Source organism: Anser cygnoides, chromosome 6 (assembly GCF_040182565.1).
Source record: "Anser cygnoides isolate HZ-2024a breed goose chromosome 6, Taihu_goose_T2T_genome, whole genome shotgun sequence".
Lineage (NCBI taxonomy): Eukaryota > Metazoa > Chordata > Aves > Anseriformes > Anatidae > Anser > Anser cygnoides.
The window spans coordinates 13819964-13840858 of record NC_089878.1 but is presented as its reverse complement, the minus strand read 5'-3'; the positions used below and the strand labels follow the sequence as shown (position 1 = coordinate 13840858).

At 42.1% G+C, this 20895-nt stretch overlaps 1 protein-coding gene across 9 annotated transcripts in view; it reads right to left on the bottom strand.

Annotated features, from left to right (window-relative positions):
• DIP2A (disco interacting protein 2 homolog A) overlaps window positions 1–20895 on the bottom strand; it is a 114654-nt gene that overhangs the window by 46862 nt on the left and 46897 nt on the right. For 5 of the 9 annotated variants that reach the window (XR_010832618.1, XM_067000009.1, XM_067000010.1 and 2 more), the window contains exons 4-6: window positions 15810–15929; window positions 6770–7015; window positions 1940–2068 (exon numbers count right to left, since the gene is read on the bottom strand). Coding sequence is in view for 8 of the 9 variants with exons in the window: in XM_067000009.1 (XP_066856110.1) it covers window positions 1940–2068; window positions 6770–7015; window positions 15810–15929 (495 nt within the window). In the remaining variant the exon portion in view is untranslated. The remainder of the gene's footprint in view (window positions 1–1939; window positions 2069–6769; window positions 7016–15809; window positions 15930–20895) is intronic. The other 4 variants (XM_067000012.1, XM_067000007.1, XM_067000013.1 and 1 more) reach the window with 2 other exon arrangements.

The following is a 20895-nucleotide window of genomic DNA, read 5'->3' as shown; positions in this document are numbered from 1 at the left end:
CTGTCAAGGAGAAAAGATATTACTTACCATGTATTAATAAACGTACAATAAAATATAAGCTTCCACACTGCTGACAACGTCACTCAAAGCTCAGTATAGTTTTCAGATGGAAGAGTTACTCAAAATGAGTAGCTTGTTTGGAAAAACAAACAAAAAAAAGCTTGAATAAATAACAGTTTCAAACACAGATTTATTTGTTTGTATTGGGCTGACATAGAAAGGTTTTGGTAGCAGAGGGGCTATGGCGGTTGGCATATGCAAGAAGAGTCCAGGAACTGCCCCGTGTTAGAGAAAAACCAGCTCCAGTTGATTCCGAAAGGGACCCACCACTGGCCAGAGCTGAGCCAACAAGCAATGTTGGTTGTGCCTCTGAGAGAGCAAATTTAAGAAAGGGGAAAAACAAAACAAAACAAAAACTGCTGTGCAACAGCTGCTGGCCAGAGCTAAGCCAGTAAGTGATATTATCTGTGCCTCTGTGAGAGCATATTTAAGAAAGGGGAAAAAAAAACAAACAACTGCTGGGGAACAGCAGCTGGGAGAGAGAGGAGTGAGAAACAGAGAGAAAGAATTCTGCAGACTTCACGGTCAGTGAAGAAGGAGGGCAGGAGGTGCTCCAGGCGCCAGAGCAGAAGTTCCCCTGAGGCCTGTGGAGAGGCCCCTGGTGGAGCAGACTGTCCCCCCGCAGCCCATGGGTCCCACACGGAGCAGATCTCCACACTGCAGCCCGTGGAGGAGCCCCCGGTGGAGCAGGTGGATGTGGCCTGGAGGAGGCTGTGGCCCATGGAGAGCCCCCGCAGCAGCAGGCCCCGGGCCAGAGCTGCAGCCTGTGGAGAGGAGCCCACGCAGGAGCAGGGGGTCTGGGGGAAGCTGCTGCCCATGGGGGACCCGTGTTAGAGCAGTCCACTCCTGAAGTACTGCACCCCACAGTATGGACCCATATCTGGAGCAGTTCTTGAAGAGCTGCTGCCTGTGGGAAGCCCATGTAGGATCACTTCAGAAAGGACTGCATCCTGTGGGAGGGACCCCATGTTGGAGCAGGGGAAGAGAGAGACCATGAAGGAACGGCAGAGATGAAGTATTATGGATTGACTGCAAACCTCATTCACTGTTCCCCTGCACCACTTGGGGGAAGGAGGTAGAAGAGGGCAGATGAGGGGGGAAGGTGTTTTTAGTTTGCTTTTAGTTTCTCACTGCTCTAGTTCGTTAGTGATAAGCAATAAATTAATCTCCCTATGCTGAGTCTGTTTTGCCTGTAACAGTAATTGATGAGTGATCTCTCTATCCTTATCTCAACCCTTGAGACTATTTTCATGGTATTATATCCCTCTGTTCCTTTCAGGAGGAGGAGTGAGAGAGTGGCGTTGTGGAGTTTAGCTAGGCATCAGTGTAAAATCACCACAGTCCTTTAAAACAATGCTGTTTCCTAGCTATCTGACTGATACATATGCCTTCTCATACTTTAATCTACATTTTACATTCAGTCAGTACTGAAGTGTGAAAATGGAATAAAGAGCTTTGGAAAAAATAAGTGAATCTTTCAATATTTTATACTGCTAGCAAACAACAACCACAACACAAAACCATGTTGTATGCTGATTTTCATTTGCATATGTGGTATACTTATTTATAATCAATAGCATTTAACAATGCATGTTTGTTTATATTTGATTTTTTGAGACAATACATATTTAAAATGTGAGATTAAAGGGCTTTTGCTGCCTTTTACTATAAAAATATACTGAAATGGTGACATGGATTCCACTGGCTTCCCAGTGGCAGAGCATGGGAAATGCAAAACAGCTTCCTTTCCTTTTGCAGTCTGACATACACAGCATAGTACTGCAGAGCTTTGGAGGGGTTATGACACACAATGTTATCCATCTGCTTATTCAGAAAAAGGGACATAGATGGAAAGGTGGGAGGTTTATAATACAATCACCATCTGCAGTTTCCAAAATGCTGCTGTTGAAGCCTCTGGGAACTCCTCGTACTGATGCTAGTTGTGGTCGCTCATGATGCAAGTGTTCCACCAGACCAGTGGTTACATCAGGAGGTGCAGAGTGATTATCTGTAGAAATGTAAGAATGACATGGGAACTCATCGGTCACGTTAAGACTCAGTACATCCAAAGTTGCTTGTTACAGCCTTCTTGCTATTCTTGTTACAGTCTTCTTGCTATTCCTCACACGTTTTGTGCACCGCTGCTCACAATAGAAAAAGCATTGGGTTTCCTAAGGCATGATGTGGTATGGCCTGACATGACAAGCTGTTTAATTTCAATGGTGTGTGATACAAGCAGTTAATATTTAAATGTTTTATAATGTACATTTACATAGGGAAAACAGGGCTATTCTCAAATTCTCATATACTCAAGGGGCTCGAGAAACACCTTAAACAACCTTGAGGCAAGAACCTGCATTGCTTGGAACTGCATCGCGTTTCTGTACTACTAAAAGAATGCTAGCAAGTATTGTCATCCCAAAATTGTGACCTATTTTATGGAATGATTTTGTGCGCAATCACAGGTTAAGATATTCAAGTATTTGGAAGAAGTGTTCAAATAAGGAACACCTGAAGTACTATTATCAAGAATTGGAGGCCTGAAATGTTCAGAATCCTAATGAATAAGAATAGAACTGTAACAGGAAAAATCTTACGAACACAATGCTGCACTGTGCTGGAAGAACTGGATGCGGTCACACAGCTTGCCAGTGATAGAACGCTTGAAGAACCTTTGTATGCCACAAATTCTGCAGTAAGAACCCTAGGGAGATAGCCTAGGTAAATAAGCCTAGGGAGATAAAGGCAATGCTGGGAAATACATGTATTAACCCACTCTTTTTGAGGAATTGATTAGCGCTAACATAAAAAGTATTTCTAGCTCTGTTCACAGATTTCCAGAGCTTAATACAAACCACCAATACAGCTCTAAGCAGTTTTAGTGGGATCACCAGAAGAAAATGTTAAATCCATTCTCATACTTTTCAGCCATCATCACTGCAATGACAATTGTTGTACTAGGGAGATCTGTCTTGCCAGGTACTAAGCAAGGACCACAAATTTCTTTCCTATGGGTAAAGATACAAGAAGGACAAAATATCACTTGATCCGAAAAAGGTGGGAGTTAAAACCAGTAACAAGAAAACATGGCAACACAGCTAAGCCAGAACACTTTATCAGTGGAAATCCCCAAAATACCATTCTGCATATAATATGTCATAACCACTAAGCATTAAAGTGACTCAGAGCATAAATCTATTCCATGCACTTGACATCATGTGCATATGGATACAAATATAACAATCGAGAGAGAGAACAATACACACACACACACTACGCAACTTGGTGCACTTGGGTCAGAAGCTGAAATGCTGAAAGGATATGGGTTTTGCCATGCACTTTCCTGTTGGGCAAAAAGCAATCTTCCATCCGCATATTCAAGACGGATTTTTGAAACATAGAAGCTCTGCAACTAGATGCACAGACAGTAACACAAGGAAGAAGCTATTTGGGAACAGATACAGAAGTTCTGTGTACTTGTGAACAGTTCAAAGAAATCACACAAGAAAATGAAAATTCTTGGAAAACAAACAAAAAACAATCATCCCAACTGAAAACAAACGCATAAAATAACTATACATGGAGGTGCTGCTCTACAGCATTCAGGTATTTCACAAGCATCTCAGAGCCAAGTTTCATGCAAATCAATGTCCCTAATCACAGAAAAAAAAATGACAGGGGTGCTTATGAACAACAGCTCTGTTGTCCACAGGTACTTTATCCTACACACAGCAGAGAACAGATCCTTCCTCGCAATTCTGCCCTGAGAAGGCAAAATTATTTCTATGCATGTAAAAGGAGTAATTCCAATTTTCAGGATTTATGCTCAGATGAAAATTACATTAGCCTCATTAATTATTTAGGCATTTTATTCATGTATGCCCATAAAAATCCATGAAATTAATCTGTATCATCTAGAGATACTGTGACAAAGCACATAAAAAGAAAAGCTGATAAAGCATCTGTGAACAGACTTGTAACTTGGGGACTAAAGTTAATTGGATTTACACTGAAGTACCTTTCAATTACCGATTAGAAGGCACAGAGATAAATGTAAAGGAAGGCAGTAGTCCAAGAAAAAAAAAGTATGATATACAATACAGAAATCTAAAAGCTAGACATCAGTCAGAAAGTGATCTCTAAAGAAGAACCTTATACTGAAGATTCAAAGACTTTAGAAAAGTTCTGACCTAATGTGATGGTTTTACTCAGGTGGGCAGCCGAGCTCCAACACAACCTCTCACTCCCCTCCTCAAAGAGAAAGGGGGAGAGAATACGATGCATGGGGCTCAAGGGTTGAGATAAGGATGGGGAGATTGTTCAACAATTATCATGACGGGCAAAAGAGACTCAGAGTAGGGAGTTAGTAAGATTTATTGCCTATTACTAACAAGCTAGAAAAGTGCCCCACTGTAGTGGGGGCACCATAGGCATGGCCTCTGTGAGAAGAATCTAGAAGCTGCCCCATGTTAGATAAGGGCCCCGCTGCTGGCCAGAGCTGAGCCAGTAAGTGATATTATCTGTGCCTCTGTGAGAGCACATTTAAGAAAGGGGAAAAACAAACAAACAAAAAAACCAAAAAAAAAAAAAAACAAAACAACAAAAAAAAAACCACACCACAACTGCTGGGGAACAGCAACTGGGAGAGAGAGGAGTGAGAAACAGAGAGAAAGAATTCTGCAGACACCAAGGTCAGTGCAGCAGGAGGGCAGGAGGTGCTCCAGGCAGGCATCAGCAGTTCCCTGCGGCCTGTGGAGAGGCCCCTGGTGGAGCAGGCTGTCCCCCTGCAGCCCATGGGTCCCACATGGAGCAGATCTCCACACTGCAGCCTGTGGAAGAGCCCCCGGTGGAGCAGGTGGATGTGGCCTGGAGGAGGCTGCGGCCCATGGAGAGGAGCCCACGCAGGAGCAGGGGTCTAGGGGGAGCTGCCGCCTGTGGGGGACCCAGGTTGGAGCTGAGTGCTCCTGATGGATGGACCCCATGGTACGGACCCATATCTGGAGCAGTTCTTGAAGAGCTGCTGCCTGTGGGAAGCCCCCGCAGGATCAGTTCGGGAAGGACGGCATCCTGTGGGAGGGACCCCACGTGGAGCAGGGGCAGAGAGTGACTGAGAAGGAGCAGCAGAGACGAAGTGCCATAGACTGACCACAACTCCCATTCCCCTGTTCCCCTGTGCTGCTCAGGGGGAGGAGATAGAAGAGGGTGGATGGGGGGAAGGTGAGTACTAAAGCTGCCAAAATCTGAAACCATCAGGAATAATGCATGTGATACACACTGCATAGCACTAAAAACACAAGAACTTCATCATGTACCGTGCTTTGAGGCTCACAGCAGCTTGAGTCCAGAGGAGGCCACAAGGATGATCAGAGGGCTGGAACACCTCTCCTAACACCTCTCCTAAGAAGACTAAGAAGAAAGACTGAGAGCTGGGGTTGTTCAGCCTGGAAAAGAGAAGGCTGTGGGGAGACCTTATAGTGTCCTTCCAGTTCCTAAAGGGGGCCCACAGGAAAGCTGGGGAGGGAGTCTTTCGGGGAGTGTGGTGACAGGACAAGTAGTAATGGTTTTAAACTAAAAAAAACGATAGGTTTAGATTAGATATTCAGAAGAAATTCTTTACTGGCTGTAGCGAGGCACTGGAACAGACTGCCCAAAGAAGATGGATGCCACAGCCCTGGAAATGCTCAAGGACAGGTTGGATGGGGCTTGGAGCAACCTGGTCTAGTGGAAGGTGTCCCTGCCCATGGCAGGGAGGGAAGTGAGTGTGGTGTGGTGCGTGTGGAACTAAATGGTCTTCAAAGACCCTTCCAACCCAAACCATTCTATGAGTCTGTGTAGTGCTTAGGTTTTCTAAATTATGTTGAAAAAAAGATAAATTATTTGAAATACAAAGTTTTTACTGTGCCACTAAGTCCCTTCCTGTAGCTTTACATTACTGTGCATCTGTTGCACACACAGAAATCCACCGTCATTCTTCACTACACAGTGTACAAAAATATTATAAAAATCATTTCCACAGCACAAAAGATGGCCTTTCTCCCTTCCTACCAAATATTCCACCGGCACAAGACTAATGTTCTGCATTTAGAAAAAAAAAAAAAGGTAACATGAAGTTCCAGACCTTCAGCGTTACAGAGATTGAGAAAAAACTCACATTTACATTTCGGCTTAACAGCACTTCTATGTTTTCACTCTAATCCCATAATAAAGGACAAATTTTATCATGACAAACTTTAATTAAAAGAAAATCACGTTTTAGCTTGAAATTTAGCTTTGTTAGTACCTCTAATTTCATAAAATTCCAAAAGATTCTGGATGTTTCTCTTGTTTTTTGGATGTTTACCAATCGAGTCGCCTTTGAAATCCAACTAATATTCTCTAGTGTAAATACATGTTGATCAGAAAGCATGCACCAAGAATATCATCCTTTTGAAATTCCAGTTTTTAGACAACTACAAATTTAACTTCTGCTTCTTGATAAATTAAGCATTTTATCAAGAGAATGTGTGTTCAGATCTCGTGAACAACTGGTTTGGTTTAAATTAAAATACACATATATCATGCGTACCTGGTCCGTGGATTGTACATTTTAAGGCTATTTGTGGATATCTCCTCGTGAAGCACAGCATTCATACCTGACTTTTGCATTTAGCTCTGCTTTGGGATTTTTAATTAGATTTTATTGCAACCACACAGGCAGTTCTTTACTGACCTAGCTGGGTGTGTGCCATGAGATCTGCAAGCACAGTGGCAGCAGCGGTGGCAGTAGCAGTATTGGAAGCAGCAGCAGGTTTCCCTCCTGGATGAGATGAGGTGGAGGATGCAGAGGATGAGGTGGACGAGCCCTGAATAACACGGTTAAGCCAGGGCTCTACGTTGGAATGGCTCTGGAACGGAGTGGAGGTGATCCGCCCTTGCCGACGTAACGAGCCCTCATCTTCTGATGCTGACGATGTGTCTGTGATTAAAATAACGATGACAGGCATGTAATGTAGGAATGACCCAACAGACAGGAACATGAAGTTTTTCCATGTTCTTCGCATAGTGTTCTCATGTGCTACACATGAGATGCGTGTATTAAGCTAATGGTATATTCACATGCACAAATCCTGCTTATTGTCATTTTCAGTGTAATGCAACAACTTCTACATGTTATAACAAGAAAACACATGAATGAAAGTTTCATTTAACTCCTGTATTTGGAAAGACATAATGCTTGAAAAAACCTTCTACCTAAGGTACCTAGTGTACTTACTAACCATGCTAAGTGAGCATACCACGCTTATGGAATATTTATGTTCTAAACAGATAAAGTGAAGTCTCATCCAAACTGAAATAACATGTTGGGTATTTTTCATGTTTAGATTCTTCTGACTTCTTTTAACTAGTTACTAAAAAAACCCACAGTGCTATAAAGTTCAATGAAAAAGTCATTTCATTAATCTAAGAATAAATAAGGGAACTAAAAAGCATGGATTTCAACCATATAAAGTGATATTAATGTGAGCAATATATAAATGCTTAGTAAAGAATCTTTTCATTGTAGACATATATTTGTTGCTGTTAGAAGTCTGATGAAATGTTCCCATTTTAATTACCACCATCCAGTTATTCACAGATCTTTCTAAGTTTCCCTTTTTCATCCAATCTTTCTATATTTATCTACTCAAAAGCAAATAAAAAGGTCTTTTTATATATTTTTAAATATATTAAAAAAATCTGTTGACTTTGAGTGAAAAAAAGAAACTTTTTAAAGAAAGACATCTTGTCTTTTTTCAGTCTGAGATCTCCTGTCAAAATTGTTTGAACGTGAAACTGAGGCTTGCCACAAAACACACTAAGTTGGATGTTCAGTCTCTTCCTAAAGAAACTATAGTATTTTAAGAACTTGATCCTCAACATAACATCCTCCAATTCCGGTAATCAAAAGGAAACTCCTAAAACAATGTGTTGCCCGTATACTGATAAAGCTCACATCAAGTCAGTTTGTGCAGAGTGGTTTTAAGTCACACAGAATGGTGAGAATAATTTAGAAAAGATACTGCAGGAAGAAGTCAGCACGAGAAAAAAAAAAAAAAAAAAAACAACAACTGATGAAAATGACAAGGTGTCCATTGCTGTACTCTAGAGTCATTTCCAGACACAGAGCTCCTGGGCAACATAACTGGTTACCTCAGAAACTTGCAGCCTTTGCTTTGGCATTTTTCTAAATCTACTGAACACAGAAGATTAAGCAATATATAATTTCACAGCAAAATTTTGTTGAAGCCATACTGAAAATCATTTCCTCATCTTTGGGAACAATTTTCAACCACCAGGTGTTTAACTTCCTGTTTTCAAGAATATGTATATTTCCAACAGCTCTAGAATAATTGTTCTTAAATAGTGTGAAAACACAAAATTAGAAATCCAGTTTAACTTAGTGGCCGTTTCAAAGTTAAAACCACAAATTTCTAATTACTTGGCCATCCCTAGTCAAATATGACAAGCTTTAAATAAATATACACAAACAATTGATCTTTGAGAAGATACTGCTGTGGATCACCATTCCTGGGCCTGCGCCTTATATTTCTGTGGACGACCGCTGTAGTTTTTGGCTTCTGACTCCATCTGCCCCTGGAGAGGAGCCAAACCAGCCCATTAGTGCTTGCAACCTTCCCTTTCTTTTAGGCGGAAGGCAAAAATAAACAATTCCAGGAAGATATAACAAAATAGGATTATAGTCAGGTTTGAAAAAAAAAAAACAAACAAAACACATTTGTGGTATATTATCACTTCAGAGTAAGAAACAAAAGTACAGAAAAACACAGGTTTCTCAGAGGATACATATTCTGATGGTGTCCATTACCCAGTTACAAGTTCAACAAAGTCTCTCTAAAATTTCTACACTTTCAGATATCTTATATAAGCAGAGGAAAAAAAAACTTTTAAATGTAAAGAATGTAAAGTATTAACTGAATATGAAATGGAAATACTCATAGTAAAAACTTCCTAATATTAAAACAATTATACCAGGAAGAGAAAAGTAGCCAGGTAACATCTGGCTGTGCGACAATCACAGGAGTTAAATCTTGGTTCTCAGTGTGCTGTGGACAGAATGCTATGTACTTGGCTTGCATCTCTTCCTGTCTGGGAGCTTACCCATGATAGCCACAGAAACCACTGCCTTAGGGACCAAACACGTACCAAGACAACATCTCAAGTTCTGATCATGTGAAATGTGTATGGGAAGGATGAGAGACTCAATGAGGCATAAACAATAGCACATCAAAATTTTTGGAAAGACAGACAATAAAAGCACTTCCATTACTACTGGCCAGGGGACTTTGTTTTGAACTTAACACTGTAACTAGAACACAATGCTTCCTTCCTGGTGATGGATGGTGACTATATGTAACAACGTTTCAGTTATTAAGTATTAACAATGTCTGATTTTAATTGCATTCATTTCTGCAAATACAATGATTGTAAGGTAGTGGCTTACTGGCTCAGGTCTACACATCCCCAGTAATGTGAAATGGGAAAAAAAATGTTTTACTCAGCATGCTAAATCAACTAGTAAAATTATTTTGAAAGAGATCTGAACTCACAAAAATAAGTAACAACAAAGGCATGTGGAACTCCTGACCCATCATAAGTTCATGGTTATTGCACTATTAAAAAGGATAATTCAGGGTAGGTAGTACAATGCCTCCCATTCAGGTGCAGAGAGCGTGTGGGCTGTGAGCAATGAGACTTCTGAAATCTTTTGCCCAGCTCTCACATTTAAATAAAGCTCTATGCACTCTGGTAACATGACAATGTTTACAGAACATTATCTCTTGAAACCTTTACCAGCAAATACAGGCTGACAGATTTATTGATTTTCAAGAAGACTGACCAGATCCAGCAAGTCTCATAACTTCCTTGCCAGAGTAAAAAACTTTGTTACTAGTGCTCAACAGTAAAATTAGATGCTTCAAAGCCAGTTAGGTTCTTTGCAATTTTCTTGCTGAGTTAATTTTACAAATACACTGTTTGACACTGTTTCCCACAGAAGTCACCTGGGAAAATTGGCTGTTCATGGCTTGGACAGTTCACTGGGTGAAGAACTGGTTGGATGGTCAGGCTCAAAGGCTCACAGTGAATGGTGTTCAATCCAGTTGGTATCTGGCTACCTGTGGCATTTTCCAGGAATCAATGCTGGGGACAGGTTTGTTCAGCATTTTTATCAACAATCTGGATAAGGGGATCAAGTGCACCTGCAGTAAGTTTGCAGATGATACCAAGTTAGGTGGGACTGGTGATCTCCTTGAGGGTAGGAAGGCTTTGCAGAGGAATCTGGATAGGCTGGAGCAGTGGGCTGAGCCCAGCTGCAAGACATTCAGCCGCTAAGTGCCAGGTCCTGCAGTTGGGTCACATCAACTCCCTGCAGCAGTGTTGGCTCCGGGGAGAGGGGCTGGAAAGCTGCTCAGCAGAAAAGGACCTGGGGGTGCTGGTCGACAGCTGGATGAATGTGAGCCAGCAGCATGCCCAGGTGGCCAAGAACACCAATGGCAGCCTGGTCTGCATCAGAAACAGCGTGACCAGCAGGACTAGCAAAGTGGTTGTCCCCTTGTATGCAGCACTGTGAGACCACACTTCAAATGCTGTGTTCAGTTTTGGGCCCCTCGCTACAGGAAGGCTACTGAGCTACTGAGTTGCTTGACCTTGTGGAGAGAAGAGCAATGAAGCTGATGAAGGGACTAGGAAAGTGAGGCTTGTGAGGAGTGGGTGAGGGAACTGGAAGTATTCAGTCTGGAGCAGAGGATGCTGAGGAGAGACCTCAATGCTCTCTACAGCCACCTGAAAGGAGGTTGCAGGGAGGAGGGTGTTGGTCTCTTTTCTCAGGTGAAAAGTGATAGGATGTGAAGAAATAGTCTAGAATTGTGACAGAGGAGGTTAGATTGGAAGAGTGGTCAAGCAGACCGCACAGTTAGATTAGGAAGAGTGTGGTCAAGCAGTTGAGTACCCATCCCTGCAGCTATTTACGAGACACGTGGATATGGCACTGAGGAACATGGTTAGTGATGGGGCTCTGCAGATCAGGCTGATGGTTGGACTTCATGATCTTGAAGGTCTTTTCCAACCTAGATGATTCTGTGATTCTAAAATAAGGCCCATAAAAAGACAATTATTTTTGTGAATTGATGCAGCTGAAGCAACTCCTTGGTATTTTTGAATGGCCTGATCTCTCATGGTACAGTAATATATCTAGTTGTCTTATCTCTTCTAAGGGTATCTCATAACAAGTTATCTTCTCTTATAAGCTGCACAACAGATCCCAGAGACAACACTTTATTCTTCTTTCACAATAATTTGGTTAGGGTTTTTCTGTATCCCACTGAAGCCCAGACTGGCTATTTTTACTTTTGCGCTAACCACTTGGACAGACATGTTAGATGATGACATTCTATCAGCTCCTGTTTGATTGCATTTTTGCCCCTGCCCCCAAGAAGAAACAGCCAAAAATTCTCTTCTTCTTTAACTGGTAAATCCAGCTGCATTCCTAACCAGGGTACTTCACAGAAGATTATCTATATTCTGTAACCACACTTGACAACAAAGGAGGCTGGAATTTGATATGACTGCAGCTATATAAACGGTTTCTCTTAAGGGAAAATATACAATGCTGAATCTGCTAACCCAAGAGGGGCGAGGCTGCCACAGCTCCATGCCCCAGGTCCAAGCAGCACTGAGGCTCAAGCATGTATTCTCAGTAGACACATGCAGAGAGCACACGTAGACACCACATGCATGCATACACTGCTGGCCACACAGATAACACACACTGGCAGCACCCACAGCTTCATTCTGCTTCCTTTCCAGGATGACAGAGGCCTCCGACCTGAGTCCCACGCTAGGGGATGGTGCTTGGTTTCTCTCAGTCTGATCTCTCTGGTTAGTGGCACCCAGAGCCTCCGGCTGCTGGTCCCAGCACAGTGGCTGGCTCTCAGGCTCTCACTCCTGCTGCTGGCACCATGGACACACAGGCCTGAGTGACTTGTGGTCCCACTCACTGATGACACTTGAGTCCACTCACACTGGTCCCTCCAGGTGCTGGCACCCAGGCACACAGTCCCCCAACCCATGGTCCAACTTCAGCTGCCAGACCTCAGCCTTTCCCCGCACACTGAACAGGAAGCCCTTCACCCAGAAAAATCAATAGAAATAGATTGTAAAAGATAGGACAGACAACACTGGTCATGTGCAGGGCATAGCCAGGGAAGCGTACCACTTATACAATTGGCCTTTTTTTTTTTTTTTTTTTAAAGTCTCCTTACTCCTTTGTTTTCCCCATACTTGTTTCTCCACAAATCACCCGAATCCATCCTTTCCCCCACTTTTGGTTCCTCACCTAAACGCCTATAATAAATCTTGTGCAATCCTAAAATGCCTTTTCCCTGCATGCCATAATGTGTCCCATACCCCCGGCAGCACATGCCCTCCAAGACCAGAAGGTACTCTTGTACTGACCAGACTTGATAGGTTTCATGCCTGGACAACAGAGCCAAGGCTCTCCAGGGACAGTCCTGGAGGGGCCTGGACAGGGTGAACCCTTCCTCTGAATACTTGATTTGGGTTTTCGTTGTCACTGTTCTCTGTGCTCCTGTGGGCTCGTGAAGGTGGATCTGTGATATGCTGGTGACTTCTGGGATGGGTCTGGGAGTAGCTGGGGCAAGGTGTTGTTCAGGCTCCTCAACCTACCACTACTGTCTGTACTCCTTTGAAGGTGTGCAGATGAGCACTGATCACATAACCTCACAGCTTCTCCACGTTATATACAGGGAAGCTATCACATTTTTCACCTAGATTCTCTCAAGCCCCCAGGATTTTGATCCTTTAATACAGCACACAAACCTAAGATGGAGCAGGTAGGGACACTGTCAGAGCTGCTCCAAATCTGTCCTGAAGGTATCCAAAAAAGAAATACTCGGATTTTCTTCAAAAAACTGCCAGGAGATTCTAGTTTAAATGCTAAGGGAGACAGGGAAGTCTAGCTGTCCTCCCACTCCCTTCTCTCTCCCAACAGAGCTTCTGGATGCCAGCTATTTTTTGTATACTGAATCACAGAATCATCTAGGTTGGAAGAGACCTCCAAGATCACCTAGTCCAACCTCTGACCTAACACTAACAAGTCCTCCACTAAACCATATCACTAAGCTCAACATCTAAACGTCTTTTAAACACCTCCAGGGATGGCGACTCAACCACCTCCCTGGGCAGCCCATTCCAGTGCCTAACAACCCTTTCAGTAAAGAAGTTCTTCCTAACATCCAACCTAAACCTCCCCTGGAACAACTTTAGCCCATTCCCCCTCGTCCTGTCACCAGGCATGTGGGAGAATAGACCAACCCCCACCTCGCTACAGCCTCCTTTAAGGTACCTACTGAGAGTGATAAGGTCACGCCTGAGCCTCCTCTTCTCCAGGCTGAACAAGCCCAGCTCCCTCAGCCACTCCTCCTAAGACCTGTTCTCCAGACCCCTCACCAGCCTCGTCGCCCTTCTCTGGACTCTCTCGAGCACCTCCATGTCCTTCTTGTAGCGAGGGGCCCAAAACTGAACACAGTACTCGAGCTGCGGCCTCACCAGAGCCGAGTACAGGGGGACAATCACTTCCCTAGAACTGCTGGCCACACTGCTTCTTATACAGGCCAGGATGCTGTTGGCCTTCTTGGCCACCTGAGCACACTGCTGGCTCATATTCAGCTGACTATCAACCAGTACTCCCAGGTCCTTCTCTGCCAGGCAGCTTTCCAGCCACTCATCTCCCAGCCTGTAGCGCTGCTTGGGGTTGTTGCGCCCCAGGTGCAGGACCCGGCACTTGGCCTTGTTGAACTTCATGCAGCTGGCCTCAGCCCATCGGTCCAGCCTATCCAGATCCTCCTGCAGAGCCTTCCTGCCCTCGAGCAGATCGACACATACAACTAACTTGGTGTTGTCTGCAAACTTACTGAGGGTGTGCTCGATCCCCTCATGCAGATAATCGATAAAGATATTAAAGAGAACTGGCCGCAGTACTGAGCCCTAGGGGACTCCACTAGTGACTGGCCTCCAACTGGATTTAACTCCATTCACCACGACTCTTTGGGCCCAGATATCCAGCCAGTTTTTAACCCAACTTTTAACCCCATCTGCCCCGGAGCCAATCACCTCGGCGAGTGGCTACAAAATGGTGGCAATGCCCGATTTGAAAGGCCTGCCACTGCCGGCTCTGCCTATGCCTCATCAGCCTCCCTCGCGAGGGCTGCTCGGTCCTTGCGGCTCCCTCAGCTGCCTCAAGTGGCCTTGATGCCGGAAAAAAAGCCCCACCCATCTCGATCCCCCACTCCACTGCAGAACGCATCTGCCCCAGAGCCGATCGCCTCGGCGAGGAAATCTTAGGCAGAATAACAGCATGTTCTTTTCTTATTATGATACACCTCACTCCAAACACACAGTGATGTGGCAAACTACACGAATGACAGAAGGACAGAGTGAAGCAGCACAAATGCACTACTGATTGTAACATCGGAATTTATTTTGGACAGTAAAACTTAATATTGCTTTCAAAAGCTATAAACAGAAACTTTACAGCCTCCCTCCTGAAGCTTCAATATACAGATGGTCACTATAATTAAATTTTCTCTAAGATTTCACTTTATGCAATTCACAATAACCTTCATATATACATAAACACTCTGTACACAAGAAAACTCAATAACATGATAACCACCCTACTGCACTAATTGTCCTTATGGGCATCCAAGTATACAAGAAGTAGTATAATCTAATCAAAAAGTGTGATAGCTTAACCTGTCTTAAAGGGAAATTGTAAGGGGGAAGAAAGATCCGATTTAAGACTACAGAAGATACTTATTATTTTTTTAACTAATGAAATAACCAGAGATACCCCCACCCAAAACAAACAAACAAAAAAAATACAACAACTGAGAAACTAGCAAAGAAAATTGGAACTTCCTGTAAATGACAGAAGAAATAGAGCCCAGGAAGCAACAGAGCAGCACAGCAGATCTGCTCTTTTACAGGACTAAGAAATAGAACTGATAGAGAAGGGCACTAGAGGTCAGCGTGCTTCTACTCTAGGGGCATATTAGGAATGGCAAAAGCACATTCACAGCTTAAGAGCTAAGCTCTTCTTTGTATACAATACCGGACCCAAAAAACTTGGCTTGCTAGCAAGACGTATCTGGAGAAAGATTTGCTTAACCTCTAGAGAATTCATTCTGAGGCAATAGGAAGATTATCGTTTTTCCTAAAAAATTTAAGGAAACATCCTGACCTAAACAATCTGAACAATTATAGCATATGACGTTGAATGGCTTAAATGGCTCACAATTGAAACAATCTGATGAGTATTCTGCAAGCTAATGGACCCTGGTATATCTTTTTTAATTCTTAAGAAAAACAATCTTATGCAACATGAAATAAGGTACTTAGAACTCTGACATACTTGCCAAGATTCTCTCCTTCCAAGTAAGACTATGTAAGAGAACAGAAATGGCAACTGCTCACACTCTCTTGTAGCTTTCAAGAGTATCTTTATTAGCTACAGCATCTCTAGATGAAACACTAAAAACTTTGTGGAAAGACATCAAAGAACAAATCCAGGCAACACATGGTTATCAGCAAATACAGCTATGAATATGGAAAAAGTTCACTGCAACTTGCTCTTTTATGTTTTGATAACAAGTTTACCTGGCAACATTTAAATACGTTAACTCAATAGATACCTGGAGGTGTGTATGTTTCTACTGAAGAGTGCACAAGAACAGACCGTCTCTTGGAAGGCATGGGCATTTTTCTCTCTTTGTATTTTGCAAGAGCTGCTTGTACTGCTTCAGTATGGACATCTACATAGAAAACAAACAAAAAGGTTAAGAGAAATTAAGTTCAATCGTAATTTCTTTCTAAAAACATAGAAAGCATGAATGTCATCCTTTACAGCTCAAATACAAAATATGAATTGCACATTAGGGCCCTTAATGCTTTTGTCCTATATTTAGTCCAACTGCTTAGCTCACAAATAGCAACAGGTTTTTCAGTCTCAAAGGAAGAAGCATTTCTTGGAGAGCAGAAAGGTCCAAAGTTGAATTCCAGTAATGTGGTTTTGAACTCAAAGCTATGACAAGTTTATCAGTTGCTTCTCCTTCAAGGGTGTTCAGTAGGACTGAACAAATACACTTGCCTCCCACTCCACTCAAATGCAGTTCAGAAGCAATTCATTAGAGACTCAAGGGAGAATATAAGGAGGTCAAATCAACATATTTTCATCATGAAGTCAGCTTAAAAAGGCTTTGCTAGTATCATTAGGAAGAACAACCTGACAACCGGTATTGAAGTTACAGAACACCTAACACATTAATTCTCAGTGCTCATTTATTTTTAACTTTTGGTAAATTCCAATGCATATACTGCAAATTTTGTTATTTTTAGGTATAAAAAAAGAGTTTAGTAAAAAGGAATTAGTGTTCAATAAAGACTATACTGCAGATAAAAAATAATGTATTCAAGTAATTCTAAATTGTCTTCAGTAGATTTTTCTCTTTAACATAGCTTTTGACATCATCATTTAAACACATAAAGCTTAGGTAAAAAAAATATCACGAGAAGTGAACAGATGTCAAGGAGAAATGAGACAGACAAAAAATATACTGACTTATGAACTAAGATTTAAACTCATGAAAAATAGATAAAATGGATATGCACCAACATGTACTGATGAAGGGCCAAAAAGCAAGTATTGTGGTAGGATAAAAGCATGATCACGTTTCACATGGAAGATGCTGTACAAGAGTCATAGAATCATTTAAGTTGGAAAAGACCTCTAAGATCATCAAGTCTAACTGTCACCCTAGCACTGCCAACTCTACCAATAAACCATGTCCCTAAGTTCAGTTTCGAAAAATATATAAAAATGCATTCTTGTATTAAGAGGTCATCTAAGGCTGAAAATATGTAACAGGAGATTGATAGACATATGCAAGGTATGAAACCCAGAGGCATGTGACAAATACACTTACACAATGTACATTAAAAGAAATGTCCTTTCTCTGTCCTGTACCTAGAGCAATTAACCTTAATGCCAACTACAGGTTGTCAGCCACAACTCCATATTTTAGGGTCCGTTTAAAAAAACAAACAAACAAACCAAAACAACAAAAAATATTTTTTGAGCTATAGCTCTTCAGTTCTACTACAGAACAGCAACAGAACAAAGTTACTGAAGTCTGTGCTGATTTTGTTTCTAAGCAGTACAAAAAGTAGCGAAGAAAACTTGCACCTTCTCACTTCCTTAGCAGCATTACCAGACACAAGCCTTTGTCATGCTCACCTGCGATACATCCATCCATATTTAAAGGATGGTGTTATGAAAAGGATCCCAGAGTTTTAAAAAGTACTCCTAAATTAAGGGATACATAATTTACTCTGTTTACAATTATTACAAACAACAGCTCAAGTTCAGTATAGTAGCTGTAAATTCCAAGCATGTTCGACCCTGTAGATACAAAAACAATCTGCATGTTATTTCATTCATGATGCATGAATCCTAAACCCTGCTTCATGGTAATATATGACCAGTAATGATATGACAGAAAATCTGTCTTTAGACAAATGCAGAGCTAGAAGGCATGTTAAAAATCAGAACTGATTTCTGGTACTAGTCCTGGCAACTTCTTTGGTCCCTGAGCATGAGGTTCTTCCTAGATTACTTCAAATACGCCAATCAATTCCAATTAACTCTAACAAAGCAAGAGATAGCTAAAGAACAGGTAATCAGTATATATTTTAATGAAAACTGGAATAGTTTCAAGCATCAGGCCTCTAACAATGGCTGCTGCAAACTAGTGTCCCATCTGACTGCATGCCCGTGACAAGGATTGCCAAAAAAAGAAAAAAATATTTTCAGGATGTATCTTAATTATAGTATGACATTCAGAGAACACTGGGATTAACTTTTGAACTGTAAGTAGTACTGTGTATAGACTAGAGATGTTATACCAGCTAACCGACCCATTGGGAAACCATGCAAACTAATAACTGGGTTTTATTGATAATTTGACACTTCTGTAAGCAGTCGTGAACTCACTGTTGCATCCCTTACACTTCTTGGTGGAACTGGTTTTTTCTTTCATTAGAAACTTCCACTGGAAGTTCTTTAGTTTGTTGTATTTTCTACTGGAATTTTGCATTTACTACTGAAACGTTGCTTCCCACAATAAGAAAGCAAGTATGATTGGCAAGGCTGATAGCGAAGAGAGGACTGTTGTAGGAACAAGCTCTGTCACATGACACGAAATACAGTATTTTCCACACTGCTATACAGGTGTCACACTTGCACACTGAACAGACTTGTTTATCAGCTGGAATAGACACATCCTTGTAGCCTGTTTCAGGTAAGTTGGGAGAACAGGCTGTATACTGCAGCAGTACATCCAACAGGGCATTAGCAGTAGAGACCCAGCTGTTAGAGGCTGAAGAACAGTTGCTAGAAAAAAGTGGAAGAGTGGAAACATAAAGTATAGTTGCTGGGAAAGCATTTTCAAACACCCTAGGGGCTCACCAGCTAACTTACATGTCTTCTTCGCCAAAACCAGACCGCAGTGGGGCTAAAGCAAGAGGAAGAACAGGAGTCTTCACTAGGAATTGCACATCCTCTTGGTAGAACTACGAGCAGCAACAGCAATATAGCGGCTTAAAGTGTCCTCTGAATTGTGGAATACAAGGTACTAACTGCTTATCAGCCTGCACAAATGCCTGCAAAGTCTCTGCTTTTCTCACCTTTTCTACCACACTGTTGTCATTCAACAGAATGCAAATCTAGTTAAAGCACTGTAATGTTAACTGCTGTTCTGGGAACACTTAGGTAATTTATTAGCCTACAGTATTTTTTGACCATATTTTCACTGTTGCAAATTTTTGGATAATATTTACTGCTTTAAGACAAAAATCTGTGGATGATAAAACTTAGTTAACTTAAATAGAAGACAATTCCAGAAAACTATAAAAAAATCTGCTTGCAGCTAGTAAGTGGCAGATTAATTGCACAAAAAGGCATAATTGTCTTGCTTGCTTATTTAAAATAATTTATGTTGATGGCTCTAAAGTACTATAATTGCTCCAGAAAGAGATCCTGTTCTATAAAAAACTGCATTCCAACCTCATCAGCTACACTTGCAAAGGACACAGCAGAGCTGAAAGATGCAAGGGGGAAAAGATATAAATAGAAGACTAGAAGGAAATAAAAAAAAGAAAAAGAAAGAAACAAGATTCTCCCCCCCTCAAGTCTAAAGAACACATACGGCACGTAATTGATGGAAGAAGCAGTAGTGTCCAAAATTATTGCTTAAAGCTGTTTATCTTCCACAACATTTAACACAGAATCATAGAATGGCTTGGGTTGGAAGGGACCTCAAAGATCAAATAGTTCCAACCCCCCTGCTCTGGGCAGGGTTGCCAACCACTAGAGCAGGCTGCCCAGAGCCACATCCAGCCTGGCCTTGAATGCCTCCAGGGATGGGGCATCCACAACCTCCCTGGGCAACCTGTTCCAGTGCCATAACCACCCTCTGAGTGAAAAGCTTCCTCCTAGTATCTAACCTAAATCTCCTGTCTTAGTTTAAAACCATTCCCCCTTGTCCTATCACTATCAACACATGTAAACAGGTGTTTCCCCTCCTGTTTATATGCTCCCTTCAAGTACTGGAAGGCCACAATGAGGTCTCCCTAGAGCCTTCTCTTCTCTTCTCCAAGCTAAACGAGCCCAGTTCCCTCAACCTTTCTTCATAGGAGAGGTGCTCCAGCCCTCTGATCATCTTAGTGGCCCTCCTCTAGACCCGTTCCAAGAGCTCCACATCCTTCTTGTGCTGGGGGCCCCAAGCCTGCACACGGTATTCCAGCAGGTGGGGTCTCACAAGAGCAGAGTAGAGGGGGACAATCACCTCCCTCTCCCTGCTGGCCGCCCCTTTTTTAATGCAGCCCAGGACATAGTTGTCCTTCTGGGCTGCAAGCACGCACTGCTGGCTCATGTCCAGCTTCTCGTCCAGCAGGACCCCCAAGTCCTTCTCCGCAGGGCTGCTCTCAACTTCTTCTTCTCCCAGTCTAGATAAATACCTGGGATTGCCCCAGCCCAAGTGCAACATCTTGCACTTGGCCTTGTTGAACCTCATTAGGTTCTCATGGGCCCACTTCTCCAGCCTGTCCATGTCCCTCTGGATGGCATCCCTTCCCTCCATTGTATTGACTGCACCGCTCAGCTTGATGTCATCTGCAAACTTGCTAGGCTCTAAACCAACGAGGCAGAGTTGTACAGATTTACTGAAAGTTGATTTAAAGAAATTTAAATCACCAAGACCACAGAAATATTAACTCTAGGAAAAGATGAAGCATTGATAGACTAATATTTAAAAGGTACATTCATAAGCAAATATGCTAGTTGAACTTGTTTAATATCCACCTACTACTATATGTCTTGCATTGTACGATTAAAGAGACCAATGCTAAACTTGCCCCAAACAATACCAGTAATATGGCAGGGCTGTTTAGTTGCTTTTTATTTGTTTGCTTTAAAGTATCCTTGGTGCAAATTAAGTAAGACATCTGAGGCTCTAAGACAGGAAAAGTAGCCATGTAGAAAACATTGCTCTAGACCCTCTTAGCTCTCCTGGCTAATGGCTTCCAAGTATTCCCTGTTGTAATTGTGCTCTTCTTGCAAATTTTGATGTTGTTAAACTAACAGAAATAAGTGCTACTTAAATGAATTACTTTCTATCAGATTCATGACTCAGATTGTAATTTACTTGGAAACTCTTTTTTTCA